Source organism: Babylonia areolata, chromosome 21 (assembly GCF_041734735.1).
Source record: "Babylonia areolata isolate BAREFJ2019XMU chromosome 21, ASM4173473v1, whole genome shotgun sequence".
Classification (NCBI taxonomy): domain Eukaryota; kingdom Metazoa; phylum Mollusca; class Gastropoda; order Neogastropoda; family Buccinidae; genus Babylonia; species Babylonia areolata.
The window spans coordinates 54,792,536-54,810,219 of NC_134896.1; the positions used below are offsets into that span (position 1 = coordinate 54,792,536).

The 17,684-nt window shown below is 46.8% G+C and overlaps 1 protein-coding gene across 2 annotated transcripts in view; it reads left to right on the forward strand.

The window, feature by feature from the left end:
* LOC143295866 (kelch-like protein 13) overlaps positions 1-12,456 on the forward strand; it is a 13,788-nt gene extending 1,332 nt beyond the window's left edge. For both annotated transcript variants that reach the window (XM_076607524.1, XM_076607523.1), the window contains exons 2-4: positions 1,967-2,162; positions 3,308-3,691; positions 7,376-12,456. In XM_076607524.1, coding sequence (XP_076463639.1) covers positions 1,982-2,162; positions 3,308-3,691; positions 7,376-8,640 — 1,830 coding nt within the window. In that variant the 5' untranslated portion in view covers positions 1,967-1,981 and the 3' untranslated portion in view covers positions 8,641-12,456. The remainder of the gene's footprint in view (positions 1-1,966; positions 2,163-3,307; positions 3,692-7,375) is intronic.
* The last annotated feature ends 5,228 nt before the right edge of the window (positions 12,457-17,684 follow it).

The following is a 17,684-nucleotide window of genomic DNA, read 5'->3' on the forward strand; positions in this document are numbered from 1 at the left end:
GATGGCATTGGACAGAACAATTCAACAAATCATTCTAAAAATGGATTTGAATTAATGGATAAAGAGCTGTACAAAATCATGGCTTTGTTTTAAGCAAAAGGGGAAAACAAATTCCAAGAGCAACTGGAGAGTAGATACCTTTACATAATTACAAAATACTGAGCTCACAGACACAATGGCTTTGCCATGGAGTAGGGGGGGAGGGGGGGATGGAGGCTGGGGGTGATTGTAAATCACTAAAACAGTTTATTAACCAACACTGCAGCAAGAACCTACTCGTACTGCCCAGACCTTTCAATTTATACCGCATGTCAGCAGCGCTTAGGTTTTGATCATACCTTAGGAACTTTGTACACATTTTAACCTATAATTCTACACCTTATTACAAATACAACCCTTTGTTCTCAGCGAGGTGATAAGCAACATGAAATAAGAATTTCCTAGATTTGATTTTAATAGAATCAAAGAAGCTATTGAATCAATAGCATGTATTCTTTCTTTCTTTCTTTTTGTTTTTATTGCTGATTTTTTTGGGTCAAAATTAGCATACTATATTATTTAATGTGTATAATTTGTGTGCAAACATTTGATTATTTAGTGGCTGTAATCTGCTGGAGACAAGATAACCTCCTGTGTTTGTGACATTGTCCAAACAATATTTAAGGAGGCCCCCTAACTGTTCTACAGTTCTATCACTCAGTGACAGTGACATAAATGTTGTGTATGTGGGATCATGGCTGTTTTTGACTCACTTGTTTGTTGTTGTCGTCTTTCTAATTGTGAAATTTTTTTTTTTTTTTTTTTTTTTTTTGCTGCCCCATCATCTGCACTGTTTTCAGTGGCATTACTCCCATGCCGCTCATTTAGATTCCTCCATACACGGCCACACCTGGGTTCGTCCGTCACAGTTCCAGCATCGGCAGTCTGCAGGGAACCATCAATGTTAGGTCGCCAGGAGGCCACACACCAGAGGAGACCCTGCACTGCTGCTGAGTCACTTCGGTGGTGTTGGGACACCACCTACTGAGCCCCCTACTAACGACAATAATGGCTTAGTCGCGGAGCCAGACTGAGTGAGCGTCCCCTCCAGAGTGGAGACCGTCACCACGTCCCACAAATAACAGTCCCCCCATGAATCTGCCGACACTGAAGAAACTGTCAGGACTCACCCCAAGCATGGAAGTGGAGGGGTATCGAAACTGAGGTCACCATGAGAGCAGGGCATGAAAGGCCACAGACTTTGAGACTGTTTTGTTTATATTGATGATGATAGAGAAGGAGGAGGAGGATGACGATGTTGCTATGGAGGTCCATTTTGGTTTGGGACTGCGTGACAAGGCTGTACTCTACGCTTCCTGTCATAATGATATCCCGGCGTTAACCAGGCCTGAGAGATACAGACACTTGAAATGTTGGTCAGGTAATTAGAGCAACACACCCAGAGACGCATCCTTGAAGTGGATGACACTCGACTGTGTGGTCCCAGTCTCCCCATTTAAGCCCACAGCACGCTCAGCTCTGGGTAGGAGCTGGCCACGGGCAGAAAAACCCACCTCCACCTCCACTGGGATTCGAACCCGCGTCCTCCCAGCCGTCAGTCCGCGATCGCTAATTATTTCATTTTCTTTGTAGTTCATTATCATTTACCTTATTACCATAATAAAGAATGCTAGTGGTTTCAGTAATTTGAATAAAGCACACCAGTCATACATGATACAATGTACTAATTGTTTCTTCAGTGGATGTGGGAACTTGCAGATTTCACTGTTTTCAGAACCATACACTTTATTAGATCATGATTAAGAAAATGCCTGACTTGTTTTGGGTTTTCTTTTGTTGGTTTGTTCTAGATGTAAATTGGTAAAATTAGACTTGACCTAGCAGGCATATTTATTTCATACATATTTTCGTATCTTTTAGTTTTGATGTGGTGAACTAAGGTGATGGAATAAATGTTTCGTTGCAGGTGAAAGGATGTTAGATGCGTAGAGGACAAAAGCGGAAACTGCACAGCAAGATGGCAGAAGGGCAGGAAATGGGTGTGGTGAACGGTGATGTCCATCGTATGGACGAACGACCGGAGCATGGCATGAAGATCTTACAAGGGCTTAGCAAACTTAAAACGGATCATGTTTTATGTGACGTCACGCTTATTGCTGAAGGTATTTGTTTTTATTTACGACTATAAATTTTAAAACATAAGTTGTAAACTTGTAGCCAGATGATTATAGGGGTAATGGCCAACACTTTTGGATATCAAGAGCATACCTCAAAATAACATTTTACTTAGATTTTACAATTTTTTTCCCAATGATGTTTCTGTCTTTCCACACGTCATCTATTTTTCCCAATGTATAGAACAATATCAGTCTGTAAAGTATATTTACAAGAAAATGAGTTTTACAGACTCAGAGTTCTTCAGAGTGCATGCTCTGGTCATCGATCATTGCATGGCATTGTATGATTGTGTCATGTAGGTAGCAGTGAAATAATCTCAGTTAAATATGCCACCATTTATTTTTCATGACCACCCATTTTTACAGTGAAGCATAAATCACTGTTATCAGCAGTGTGGAGCATCAGTGATGGTTTGAATATTAAATATCATAATTCATATTGCTATTATTAGACATAATGATGAAGGACTAAGGAGTCAGACAACTAGACCATAATCACCTTGCCCTTTGCTTTGATTTTCCAGGAATAATGAATATTTGGAGGTGTTTACTCTGCTTTTGAACAATTTTACAGGTGGTTTCCAGTTGTTTTTCTTGTTTTTAAGAAATGTACATCATTTATAATACTTTATAAGGTACAGCTGTATGAATGTTAGTGATGATAGTCACACATGCATGTTGAGGTGTGTAATGAGAATGACTGCATGCGTGTGTACATATTGTATTGTATTGTATTGTATCACTCTTTTTTGTCACAACAGATTTATCTGTATGAAATTCGGTGCTGCTTTCCCCAGGGAGAGTGTGACACTGTAGAAAGAGTGCATCCCATTTTTTGTTATTTTTTCCTGCCTGCAGTTTTATATATTTTTTCCTATCGAAGTTTTTTCTACAGAATTTGGCAACTGCAAGGGACAACCCTTTTGTTGCCATAGTGCAACCCTTTTGTTGCTGTAGGTTCTTTTAAGTGTGCTAAGTACATGCTGCACATGGGACCTCAGTTTATCGTCTCCTCCGAATGACTAGCATCCAGACCACCATTCAAGATCTAGTGGAGGGGGAGAAAAAGATTCCCTCGCTTTCTAGGCAGACATGTTACCTCAAGGCCGTCACTCCACTCCGTGTTCCAGGGAATCGGTTTGCAGCACATCGGGTCATCCTGGCTTCTTGCTCTGACTACTTCCGCTCCATGTTCACAAGCGGGATGCGGGAGAGCAACCAGAAGGAGATAGAGCTGAAGGGGATCACAGCAAAAGGCCTGGAGAAGACCCTGGAGGTGATCTACACCTCCACCACCACCCTGGACGGAGACGACATCTTTGACGTCATCGCTGCCGCCACCCACCTGCAGGTCACGCCCGTCATTGAGTTCTGCGAGCGCAACTTCCTCAGCGGCATGACCACCTCCAACTTCTATGACTTCATCAACACGGCCAAGCTGTACAGCATGAACAACGCCCTCAAGCAGATTGACGTGTTCATCGCCAAGAACCTCATGCACATCGCCAAAGAAGGTACATGCCTCATGTTCTTTCTGGTCTCTCCTTTAGGGGTTGTTGTGCCAGAGAAGGTACATGCCTCATGTTCTTTCCTGTCTCTCCTTTAGGGGTTGTTGTGCCACAGAAGGTACATGCCTCATGTTCTTTCTTGTCTCTCCTTTAGGGGTGGTTGTGCCGAAGAAGGTACATGCCTCATGTTCTTTGTCTCTCCTTTAGGGGTTGTTGTGCCACAGAAGGTACATGCCTCATGTTCTGTCCTGTCTCTCCTTTAGGGGTTGTTGTGCCAAAGAAGGTACATGCCTCATGTTCTTTCCTGTCTCTCCTTTAGGGGTTGTTGTGCCAGAGAAGGTACATGCCTCATGTTCTTTCCTGTCTCTCCTTTAGGGGTTGTTGTGCCAAAGAAGGTACATGCCTCGTGTTCTTGTCTCTCCTTTAGGGGTTGTTGTGCCAGAGAAGGTACATGCCTCATGTTCTTCCCTGTCTCTCCTTTAGGGGTGGTTGTGCCGAAGAAGGTACATGCCTCATGTTCTTTGTCTCTCCTTTAGGGGTTGTTGTGCCACAGAAGGTACATGCCTCATGTTCTGTCCTGTCTCTCCTTTAGGGGTTGTTGTGCCACAGAAGGTACATGCCTCATGTTCTTTCCTGTCTCTCCTTTAGGGGTGGTTGTGCCGAAGAAGGTACATGCCTCATGTTCTTTGTCTCTCCTTTAGGGGTTGTTGTGCCACAGAAGGTACATGCCTCATGTTCTGTCCTGTCTCTCCTTTAGGGGTTGTTGTGCCAGAGAAGGTACATGCCTCGTGTTCTTTCCTGTCTCTCCTTTAGGGGTTGTTGTGCCAGAGAAGGTACATGCCTCATGTTCTTGTCTCTCCTTTAGGGGTGGTTGTGCCGAAGAAGGTACATGCCTCATGTTCTTTGTCTCTCCTTTAGGGGTTGTTGTGCCACAGAAGGTACATGCCTCATGTTCTTTCTTGTCTCTCTAGGGGTTGTTGTGCCAAAGAAGGTACATGCCTCATGTTCTTTCTTGTCTCTCCTTTAGGGGTTGTTGTGCCAGAGAAGGTACATGCCTCATGTTCTTTCCTGTCTCTCCTTTAGGGGTTGTTGTGCCAGAGAAGGTACATGCCTCATGTTCTTTCCTGTCTCTCCTTTAGGGGTTGTTGTGCCAAAGAAGGTACATGCCTCATGTTCTTTCTTGTCTCTCTAGGGGTTGTTGTGCCAAAGAAGGTACATGCCTCATGTTCTTTCTTGTCTCTCCTTTAGGGGTTGTTGTGCCAGAGAAGGTACATGCCTCATGTTCTGTCCTGTCTCTCCTTTAGGGGTTGTTGTGCCAGAGAAGGTACATGCCTCATGTTCTTTCCTGTCTCTCCTTTAGGGGTTGTTGTGCCAAAAAAGGTACATGCCTCATGTTCTTTCTTGTCTCTCCTTTAGGGGTTGTTGTGCCAAAAAAGGTACATGCCTCATGTTCTTTCTTGTCTCTCCTTTAGGGGTTGTTGTGCCAAAGAAGGTACATGCCTCGTGTTCTTGTCTCTCCTTTAGGGGTTGTTGTGCCAAAGAAGGTACATGCCTCATGTTCTTTCTTGTCTCTCCTTTAGGGGTTGTTGTGCCAAAAAAGGTACATGCCTCATGTTCTTTGTCTCTCCTTTAGGGGTTGTTGTGCCAAAAAAGGTACATGCCTCATGTTCTTTCTTGTTTTTCCTTTTGGGGTTATGTTGGTCGCAGGTGCAGAAGTGTTCCCAAGGGTTCCCTTTGTCGGTGAGTGGTGTGACTGAGCACTGTTTTTCATGTGGATGTACTTATGTCAGTTTGATTTTCAGTGGACATCAGTCTGTGGAAAGAATTCAGTTTCGAAACATTTAATTTGATTTTAAAGATTTAAAAAACCTAAGAAACAACCACATGAAGTGTTAAGAAAACACAAGAAGACATGACCGATGGTTATGGATAATGTCACTGTGATAGTGTTCAGTAGTGCCTACTCTGATTCAGCGTATACAGGACACCCCTGACAAAGCCCTATCATGATGACATGTATTACTCAGCCTCCTTCAGAATGGAGACTGCCACCACAACCCTTCAGCAGTAGTTCTCCCTTGTGGACACCAGAGACACTTGTGGACACATATTCAGCGCAGGCACAGAACTTTGAAAGTGGAGGGCAGCTCAGAACTGAGGTCACCCTGTCAGCAGTGCATGAAAGGCCTCAAGAGTATGGGGTATTTTTAGTTTTTGTGACAGTGATAATGACAAATCTGTTGCGGAGATCCTTTATTGACTCACTTGTGTAAACAAAGTGAGTCTATGTTTTAACCCGGTGTTCGGTTGTCTGTGTGTGTGTGTGTGTCTGTGTGTCCGTGGTAAACTTTAACACTGACATTTTCTCTGCAAATACTTTGTCAGTTGACACCAAATTTGGCATAAAAATAGGAAAAATTCAGTTCTTTCCAGTCATCTTGTTTAAAACAATATTGCACCTCTGGGATGGGCACAAAAAAATAAAGAATGAAGCCTAATTATATGCAAACTGCATTTACTGTTATATTTATATTTTTTGGTATTCTCTAAACTTGGCACTTTGACCTCTTATTCTGACACAACACCAAGAGGAGTCATTATTATCATTTTATGTTCAAACAGGAACTTCTTTTGCTAAGCATGGAATTTTTATTTATTTTGCAAACTGTTTGGTGCAGATAGTAAAAAGGGGAAATTACTCTGTAATTAATGCTAGGGGACTTAATTTATCACAAGTGAGTCTTGAAGGCCTTGCCTCTCTTGTTAGTTTTTTTGATAGTGATAATGACAAATCTGTTGCGGAGATCCTTTATTTATTTATAGGTTTTGGACAGTCTGACAAGGTTGTACATCCTTTCATAATATATTGCAGCTGTGATCAGGCCTGAGAGGTACAGTACTTGTAGAGCGGGTCAAGAAATTTGAGCAGCACTCACAAAGATGCATCTCTGAAATGGCTGTGTGGAGCCGGTCTTCCTATTTTAGATCATAGCACTCGACTCTGGATAGGAGGGCCATGGGTCCAAAAGTCCCATACTGATACGCCCTCCCACTGTCCCAGTCGTAAGTCTGTAATGGTAAAAACTTTCTCACAGTGGGTTGGGTTTTCATGAAGATTTTGTTAGGCTTTATAGAAAAATAATGTGTATACATATTCTGTCTTAATCCCTTTTTGAGGTAATGAAACAAAACTTGAAACATCATGAGTTTTATACAATATGGAAGTTCTTTTCAACTGATAATATTTCATGTACATTTGTACATATTTGTACACATCTTGTCATTTAGTGTGTTTTTCCTTGCACTGTTGCCCAGGCACGTTAAACCTGCTGACATACATTTGTACACACCATGTCATTTAGTGTATTTTCCCCCTGCACTGTTGCCCAGGCACGTTACACCTGCTGACGTACATTTGTACACACCATGTCATTTAGTGTATTTTCCCCCTGCACTGTTGCCCAGGCACATTACACCTGCTGACGTACATTTGTACACACCATGTCATTTAGTGTATTTTCCCCCTGCACTGTTGCCCAGGCACATTACACCTGCTGACGTACATTTGTACACACCATGTCATTTAGTGTATTTTCCCCCTGTACTGTTGCCCAGGCACGTTACACCTGCTGACGTACATTTGTACACACCATGTCATTTAGTGTATTTTCCCCATGCACTGTTGCCCAGGCACGTTACACCTGCTGACGTACGACCAGATGTGGAACTGCCTGAACAGCGAGAAGCTGTGCCTGCGGGAGATCGACATCTTCCACATCACGTGGGAGTGGCTGCGGCAGGACACGGGCATGGGGGAGCACGCCCCGGCCCTCATGCGCCTGATCCGCTTCCCCCTGATCAGCCCTGCGGACCTGGTGCACCACGTGCAGCGCGTGGACCTCATGATGTCCAACCCCGAGCTGCGGCAGATGGTGCTGGCCGCCCTCAATTACCACGTCGTGCCCCACTCCCAGCCCCTCCTCACCCTCCCCTCCACCCGCCTCCGCTCCTACCTCACCCGTCTGGTCAGCGTGGGCGGGCGGGAGATCCACCCCTACCCCTGTCTTCACGACGAGATCCTGGTGTTTGACGCCAAGATCACCTCCAACAGCTTGCTGAACCGCCAGGAGATCGCCGCCCTGCCCTCTGCACTCAGCCACATGCAGGTGCTGGTCTTCAACAACTTCCTGTACGTGCTTGGCGGGTGCACCACCCAGTGTGCCCATGGCGAGTCCGCCGTGAACTCTGTGCTGCGCTACGACCCCCGCTTTGACAGTTGGTTCCAGGTGTGCCCCATGATGAACAAGCGGGCGTATTTCTTCGCCGGTGCCCTCAACGACAAGATCTACGCGGTGGGGGGCAAGTTCAAGGATGGCAGCCTGGCCACGGCAGAGTGCTACGACCCAGCCTCCAACACGTGGGACCTGATTGCGTCTATGCCCATGTCCTATCACGCCCACGCCGGGGCCGTGTACGGCAACTACATCTACATCTCCGGAGGCTACAGCGGCAACCACTTCACGCCAGACATGCAGCGCTACGACCCAATCACTAACCAGTGGGAGGACATGGCTGCCATGCTGACGCCACGCGGATGGCATGTCATGTGCGCCACGCACGACAAACTTTTTGTTTTTGGGGGCTGCAATCTCAACGTCAACCAGCAGGCGCAGCCAGAGATGCAGTCGGAGTGCTATGACCCCTCCACGGACCAGTGGACCATCATTGCTCCTCTGTCGGTGTCACACAAAGAGGCGTCGTGCGTGGTGTACAATGACAATATCTACGTGCTGGGTGGCTACAATGTGCAGACCAAAACAGGACAGAAGCTGGTCTCCAAGTATGACATTTACACCGGCATCTGGGAGACGGTGGGGGCCTTGCCTCGCAGTCTGACTGGAGTGGGTTACTGCACATTCAAGTTGCCCTGTTACAACCCCGATGATAAAGATTGATACTTCTCTAGCCTAGCGTGTGGATATATCTCCTTTTTTTAACTGCCCGGACACCATTTGTTATTATTAACACCACTCTTGACAAGCAGAAGTGAGCGTTGGCAGTGTCCATGGCCGTAGAAGCAGTGATGTGTGGTTGTACACCAGTTGTGTGGTGATATACTGTGTGTGTGTGGTGGGGGGGGGGGAGGTAATCATTACTCGTTCCAGGAGATCGTTCACCAGCCTCTTGCATGATAGCGTTGTGCACAAAGCCGGAACCTAGGTCCGGGGGCCCAGAGAGTGTGGGCTGCTGTGAAGCCATGACCTGCAGTGTGTACCACTGCTCTGACTGTCCAGGAGCGTGGGGGGTGGGGGGGGGGGGGGAGGATAGGGTGGGGGGACCCAGACTCAGGATCCAAGTCGTGCTGAGCGTGCCAGCGCTGCCTGTTTGTGGGGTGGTGGGGGCAGGCCACCTCAGCACAATGTTGAGCCAGTACCTACACACAGTGACCATGTCCACCTCTCCCGTGTCTTGCCCCCCCCACCCCCAACCCCCCAACTCCCCCCAAGTCCTCACACACTGACGCTGAACTCCGCGTGCAGGCAGCCTTCCAGGAGTCAGTCAGGACAATGAGGAAAAAAAACAACTGACTGCAGACCCTCTGCTCCTCACCTCTGCGGGAGAACAGGCCGGTCTGGACAGGTGAACAGTCCTCTGAAATCACACTTTGTGAATGGACATTTAATAAAAAACACACAGTTCAACACACAAGTGAACGGTACATCATATCGTACATGCTGGTCAGGCACAGCATCGCGAGCTCACTGCACACACGTGCATGCACACACACACAAAGATCACTGTCCTGATTGCTGTAAAAGGCCATTGGACCTTTAACTTAACCTTAATCAGATATTTCATACAGTTCTTTAGCTTCACACACACACACATGCACAGTCATACACACAGAGTGTAGACCTATCCATGCTGTCGACAGAGTGTCAAGTCAAGCCATCTCCATTGTACCTCTTCACCATCAAGAAGGATTCATGGGCTGCAGACCTAGAAATGATTTCATGTTCTGTTTTGTTCAGGTTCTGAATAATTAGGTTCAGAAGACAGGAGAGCTGAAAATGTAAAACAAACTGTTAGTCACTGACACACCATTCTGAACAACAAAGAAAAGTTTGGAGCACAGCTGTTACAGTGTTAGGATCAGATTGCCAGTTGTACTCTTTTCAGGTATTTTGTTTTTGTTTGTTAAACAGTATTCCCAGCTGTTGTACTGGTTGAACATATAAGTAAAACGAAAGATGAATAAAGAAAACTTTGTACTTGCAGCACAGCTGTCACTGTCAGGAACAGATTGGCTTCTGTCCGGTTTCATCTTTGTTCCCAGCTGTTGCTTGTACTGGGGTGAGTGGTTGTTTTCATGAACGCCGCAGCCTCTTGAGATCACACGATATGCAGTGTAAAACCTGTACACGTTGAAGTGTTTGTTTATCACGATCAGTGTTGCAAAGAGTGATAACTGTGTTATTCAGGAGTGAAGAAGACAGGATTGTTTGCAGTTGTTTGTGTTTTTTTACAGGTCTCTTATGTACAGAACTCATAGCACTTGATAGATAATGTAAGATGTCAGATTTTCATGTGACATTGTCAGTGTCTTTGGGAGGAAGGGGGGGGGGGGAACAAACGAAAAAACCTGTTCGGTTAGATAGTTCAGGACGTAGAAAAATATGTGTGAAGTTGGTGAAAGTTCAGGATCCATGAAAAAGTGTGAACTCAGCACTGACACCATGTTCAATGTAAGTGAGCATAAAGTGCACAGTCTTAGCCCCTCTCCAGAATCACATAGTGACACTGATGTACACAAACCACACACTCATTACACAAGTACATTCAAAGCAGTAATTTATAACGAATCAAGGAAAACTGATGTTTGAATAAAAAAAAAAGAAGAAAAAAAAAGAAAGCGCTGGGTCCTTTGGTAAACTGAAAGTGCCAGATTTCTAAAAGAAGGCTGGGGTATGGTAGTGGTATGAAACTTCAGAAATAATAATGTCACTGTCCAGTTGATTTCCAATGGCAAGTAGAAGCTGTAAAGTGATTGAATATATAGTTCTGCAGAAAAATGATGGCGTGAGATGGAGTGTATGAATGGGGGAAGACTGGTGTTGATAGACCGTGATCAAACTTCAGAGTGAGTTTCGTTAATTTTTGTGTTATGTAAGCAGCAGAAGTTTGCAATGCATTCTTATATATATATATCCCCAGGCAACTAGTGCATGGTGTGAAGGATTTATAAATATGATATTTAAATGTATAGGCAAAGTGTGGTCAGACCTACAATGTACATATGTGGATGAGAACATGGGTTTCTTTGTTTTGAAGCTTTGGTCTCTTTGTAAAATTCTCAAAAACGACACTGAAAGTGACAAAAGAAGATTGTACGTTGATACGCACTGCTTGTACTTACAGCGTCTTGCTGTGTACACTGTACCTGCCAGTTTCACTGTAAACTTGTGTCAACTGTAAAGGTATTCACACAAAGGAAAGGTTTATTAAATGTGTGCAGTGTCTTTGAAACCACAGACATGAGTCAGACTCTTTCTTAGAAGTTTTAATACTTTAATACACCCTGTCTGGTCTCTCTTTCAAGAAGATATTGTAGCTAAAAGGTGTGTGCTGTATCACTATCAGTGTATTTGCAGACAAGATTATGTGGTTGCACAATATAATTGTTTTCACTGCGAAGACATTGAATTTGATAGATGTACATTCATTTATGGAGAAATTATATACGTTTCACACTGAAGAAATGAAGACATTTAATTTTTAGCTCTTACCAGAATACAAGTGTGCCTGAAGAATGGGTTATAAATCAAAGTGAATGTTAAAGCGGTTGAGCTGTGCTAAACTTGTACGTTGTAGTCTAACTGAACTCTGTGAGACTTTTAATCGTCATTTTATGCAGTTAAATCCTGCAAACAAAATTCATTTTGAAGAAAAGCAGTAAATTCACCTTCTGTAGAATCTAGAGCAGTTCTCCTCTTCTTCCTGAACTCGGTGAAGAGTTATTGGGGTGCAATACAGAACTGTTTTCCAGACTTTTCTATTCCTCCATGTCTGTACAGTGGTGCGCTTGGGGCCCTGTCCATTTTGCGATGGACTTTTTGGCTTCAGCTGGTTGAGAAGAGAGAGAGAGAGAGTTGACTGGTGAAACATTGAATACAAACTTTGATACGCATGTCTCTTTTCCTTTATTTGTTTGAAATATATATATACGCAGGGAAACCTTATGAAATAATTCTCCCCTTTTTTCTTTTTTTTTCACAGATAAGTTTGAAATTGACCAAACACAAACATAGTACATGAGCACAGAACAGGTATGTCAAAATTAAATTTAGGGTTGGGATGTAAATAAACTTGTAACTTGCTGAAGCATGTTACGCATGTTCTTCACCTTAAAAATGAATTGTGGTCCTTCCAGTTGAAAAATTTATTGGGATTATTTATTTTCAGTGACTTGGTACTAGAGTTGGTTGGGGTTTTTTTCTGGTTTTTTTCCCTACATAACAATAACATGTCTAGTGATATTAAAATTAAATGGATAATACCAGTAAGATTCTGTCCCTCAGTGTTTTATTTACAAGATAAAATTATTTGCATACCTACTTATTTACTCAGTTCAATATTTATTTACGACTCCATCGCAGTACTGTTTGTTTGGCTTAGTGCAGTGAGGACGAACAGACCAGGACAAACTACAACCCTGAATCGCATCAAGCTGTCTTGATGATGCTTTCAGTGTGTTTCTTCTTCTTCTTCTTCTTAAAACAACTGTTCACTGATTCAGTTATTAAAACCAGAGCAAAAGGTACAAGGGACAGGGAGAGACAGAGAGAGAGAGAGAGAATTTGGGTTGTGAATGAGAGTGCCCTTAACAAAGTGATTTTTTTTCTGTGGGGAGTGTTTGTTTCTCAGGCGAGGGAAATCAACATTTATGTTCATTGCCTCATCGTGGTCCTAGTGAGAACGTAATTATTTGTTTGGTTTTTGTTTGTTGACACTGCGATCCAGACAGGTGGTATGTGAGGGAGGAACGTGTTGAACTGTGTGACCATGCCATGGTGTGTGTGTGGAGGTGGGTGGGTGAGTGGGTGGCAGAGACAGTGATGATGAAGACAGTGGGGGTATGGGGGGGGGGGGGGGGCCAGAGAGTGATAATGAAGACAGTAGGGGGGGGGGGGGGGGGGAGCAATAGTGATAATGAAGACTGGGGGGAAGGGGGGGGGCAGAGATAGTGATGATGAAGACAGTGGGGGGGGGGGGGGGGGGGGCAGAGACAGTGATGTGATGATGAAGACAGTGGGGGGGGGGGGGGGCGGGGGGGGGGGGGCAGAGACAGTGATGTGATGATGAAGACAGTAGGGGGGTGGGGGGGGGCAGAGATAGTGATGATGAAGACAAGGGGGGTGGGGGGGGCAGAGACAGTGATGATGAAGACAGTGTGTGTGTGTGGTGGGGGGGGGGCAGAGATAGTGGTGATGAAGACAGTGTGTGTGTGTGGTGGGGGGGGGGGGCAGAGATAGTGGTGATGAAGACAGTGGGGGGGGAGGGGGCAGAGACAGTGATGTGATGATGAAGACAGTAGGGGGGGAGGGGGGCAGAGATAGTGATGATGAAGACAGTGGGGGGGGGGGGGGGGCAGAGACAGTGATGTGATGATGAAGACAGTAGGGGGGGAGGGGTGCAGAGATAGTGATGATGAAGACAGTGGGGGGGGGGGGGGGGGGGGCAGAGACAGTGATGTGATGATGAAGACAGTAGGGGGGGGAGAGGTGCAGAGATAGTGATGATGAAGACAGTGGGGGGGGAGGGGGGCAGAGACAGTGATGATGAAGACAGTGGGGAGGAGGGGTGCAGAGATAGTGATGATGAAGACAGTAGGGGGGGAGGGGGGCAGAGATAGTGATAATGAAGACAGTGGGGGGGGGGGGGGGGCAGAGACAGTGATGTGATGATGAAGACAGTAGGGGGGGAGGGGGGCAGAGATAGTGATGATGAAGACAGGGGGGGGGGGGGGGGGGGCAGAGACAGTGATGTGATGATGAAGACAGTAGGGGGGGAGGGGGGAAGAGATAGTGATGATGAAGACAGTGGGGGGGGGGGGGGGGGGGCAGAGACAGTGATGTGATGATGAAGACAGTAGGGGGGGAGGGGTGCAGAGATAGTGATGATGAAGACAGTGGGGGGGAGGGGGGCAGAGATAGTGATGATGAAGACAGTGGGGGGGAGGGGTGCAGAGATAGTGATGATGAAGACAGTAGGGGGGAGGGGGGCAGAGATAGTGATGATGAAGACAGTGGGGGGGAGGGGTGCAGAGATAGTGATGATGAAGACAGTGTGGGGGGGGGGGGGGGGGGCAGAGACTGTGATGATGAAGACAGTAGGGGGGGAGGGGTGCAGAGATAGTGATGATGAAGACAGGGGGGGGGGGGGGGGCAGAGACAGTGATGTGATGATGAAGACAGTAGGGGGGGAGGGGTGCAGAGATAGTGATGATGAAGACAGTGGGGGGGAGGGGTGCAGAGATAGTGATGATGAAGACAGTGGGGGGGAGGGGTGCAGAGATAGTGATGATGAAGACAGTGGGGGGGAAGGGTGCAGAGATAGTGATGATGAAGACAGTGGGGGGGGAGAGGGGTGCAGAGATAGTGATGATGAAGACAGTGGGGGGCGGGGGGGGGGGGGGGGCAGAGACTGTGATGATGAAGACAGTAGGGGGGGAGGGGGGCAGAGATAGTGATGATGAAGACAGGGGGGGGTGGCAGAGATAGTGATGATGAAGACAGTAGGGGGGGAGGGGTACAGAGATAGTGATGATGAAGACAGTTGGGGGGGGGGGGGGGGGCAGAGACAGTGATGTGATGATGAAGACAGTGGGGGAGCGATAGTGATAATGAAGACAGGGGGGGGGGGGTGTGCAGAGATAGTGATGATGAAGACAGTGGGGGGGAGGGGTGCAGAGATAGTGATGATGAAGACAGTGGGGGGAGGGGGGCAGAGATAGTGATGTGATGATGAAGACAGTAGGGGGGGGGGGGGGGCAGAGACAGTGATGTGATGATGAAGACAGTAGGGGGGGGGGGGGCAGAGACAGTGATGATGAAGACAGTGGGGGGGAGGGGGGCAGAGATAGTGATGATGAAAACAGTGGGGGGGAGGGGGGCAGAGATAGTGATGATGAAGACAGTGGGGGGGAGGGGTGCAGAGATAGTGATGATGAAGACAGTGGGGGGGAGGGGGGCAGAGATAGTGATGATGAAGACAGTGGGGGGGAGGGGGGCAGAGATAGTGATGATGAAGACAGTGGGGGGGGGGGGGGGCAGAGACAGTGATGTGATGATGAAGACAGTAGGGGGGGAGGGGTGCAGAGATAGTGATGATGAAGACAGTTGGGGGGGGGGGGGGGCAGAGACAGTGATGTGATGATGAAGACAGTAGAGGGGGAGGGGTGCAGAGATAGTGATGATGAAGACAGTAGGGGGGGAGGGGGGCAGAGACTGTGATGATGAAGACAGTAGAGGGGGAGGGGTGCAGAGATAGTGATGATGAAGACAGTAGAGGGGGAGGGGTGCAGAGATAGTGATGATGAAGACAGTGGGGGGGGAGGGGGGCAGAGATAGTGATGATGAAGACAGTGGGGGGGGGGGGGGGCAGAGACAGTGATGTGATGATGAAGACAGTAGGGGGGGAGGGGTGCAGAGATAGTGATGATGAAGACAGTTGGGGGGGGGGGGGGCAGAGACAGTGATGTGATGATGAAGACAGTAGAGGGGGAGGGGTGCAGAGATAGTGATGATGAAGACAGTAGGGGGGAGGGGTGCAGAGATAGTGATGATGAAGACAGTAGAGGGGGAGGGGTGCAGAGATAGTGATGATGAAGACAGTAGGGGGGGAGGGGTGCAGAGATAGTGATAATGAAGACAGTGGGGGGGAGGGGGGCAGAGACTGTGATGATGAAGACAGTAGGGGGGAGGGGTGCAGAGATAGTGATGATGAAGACAGTGGGGGGGGAGGGGGGCAGAGACTGTGATGATGAAGACAGTAGGGGGGGGGGTGCAGAGATAGTGATGATGAAGACAGTGGGGGGGAGGGGTGCAGAGATAGTGATGATGAAGACAGTGGGGGGGCAGGGGTGCAGAGATAGTGATGATGAAGACAGTGGGGGGGGGCAGAGACTGTGATGATGAAGACAGTAGGGGGGGAGGGGGGCAGAGATAGTGATGATGAAGACAGTGTGGGGGGGGGGGGGGGCAGAGACAGTGATGATGAAGACAGTGGGGGGAGGGGTGCAGAGATAGTGATGATGAAGACAGTGGGGGGGGGGGGGGCAGAGACAGTGATGTGATGATGAAGACAGTGGGGGAGCGATAGTGATAATGAAGACAGGGGGGGGTGCAGAGATTGTGATGATGAAGACAGTGGGGGGTGGGCAGAGATAGTGATGATGAAGACGTGGGGGGGTGGGACAGATAGTGATGAAGAAGACAGAGTAGGGGGAGGAGGGGGGGGCACATATAGTGATGATGAAGACAGAGTGGGGGGAGGAGGGGGGGCAGAGATAGTGATGATGAAGACAGTGGGGGGAGGGGGGTGGGCAGAGATAGTGATGATGAAGACGTGGGGGGGTGGGACAGATAGTGATGAAGAAGACAGAGTAGGGGGAGGAGGGGGGGGCACATATAGTGATGATGAAGACAGAGTGGGGGGAGGAGGGGGGGCAGAGATAGTGATGATGAAGACCGTGGGGGGAAGGGGGGGGGGCACATATAGTGATGATGAAGATGGGGGTGGGGGGGGGGGGCAGTGTCAGTGATGATGAAGACACTGGGGTGAGGGTGTGCTCTTGCCAACCAGGGCTCCGCGCTGTGGACAGAACAAGGCTGGACTGAGCTCCGGGCGTGCTGCGTTTCTGTGGACTGTTCTATTATTTATACTCATGCTTTATACGATTGGTGACCATTGATCTTGTCTGCTTAATAAACTACTTTGGTCGATTGATGCAAGCAAGGTTTAGGGTTGGTCTGGTGTGTTGATTGATGAATTCAGATTAGCTCAGTGTCATGTACCATTTTTGGGGGGTCTGTAATTCATTTATTTAAGGTGCACCTAATTTTTCTAACACACACACACACACACACACACACACAGAGTTGTGTATTGAAATTTGTAGATCACACACACACACACACACACACACATGGGTGCATGCACACACATGCAAACACACACATACACACAGTCTGAATATCACATATAAACACACACAAGCTTCTTTTTTTTTCGTGTATTAAATTTGAAAAAAAAATTTTTAATTTATCTGCTTAATCAGTCGTATTTCTGTCTTTGTACATTACAATATTTCTCTCAAGTAGCCCTTTGAACCTGGTTAATGAAACAAGCAGTCATGTTTGTGCCTCATCTGTAAACAAAACACACAAGACATGCTTGTTTCAGAAACCCTGTTGGGGTTCAGGAAATAGATACACACTTCAAGAAAGTAATGATAAAATTGAAACTTGGAATATAACTTATGTCAAACACATCTTGGGAGTAAAAACTGTCAGCAAAATTAAAAAGGGGAGAAAAACCCTGTCATGTAACATGTTGCAAGGGGAAAAATATCAATGCACTGATCAGCTCTGCAGTTATTCAGATATTAATGCCCGAACATCAAATGCACAAGATGTAACAATGAATAATTTACTTCACAGAGATCTACAAGAGAAAAGAGACATGGACATTCCAAAACACATTTGGAAGAACAATCACTCATTCTTGTTCTTGTTGCTTACAGTGCAGCCAACAGCACAGGGCCATATCAGGACTGTCAAACCATACAAATGCTCAACCGCATCAATACAAAACAGTCACATCTACAAAAGAAAAAAAAACCCGCTAAGACAAACTCACAAAACACAGTCCATGACCCAGTATCCCAATCATTTAGGGCAAATAAGATTAGGCCATGCTGAGGACGCCAGCCATTCCA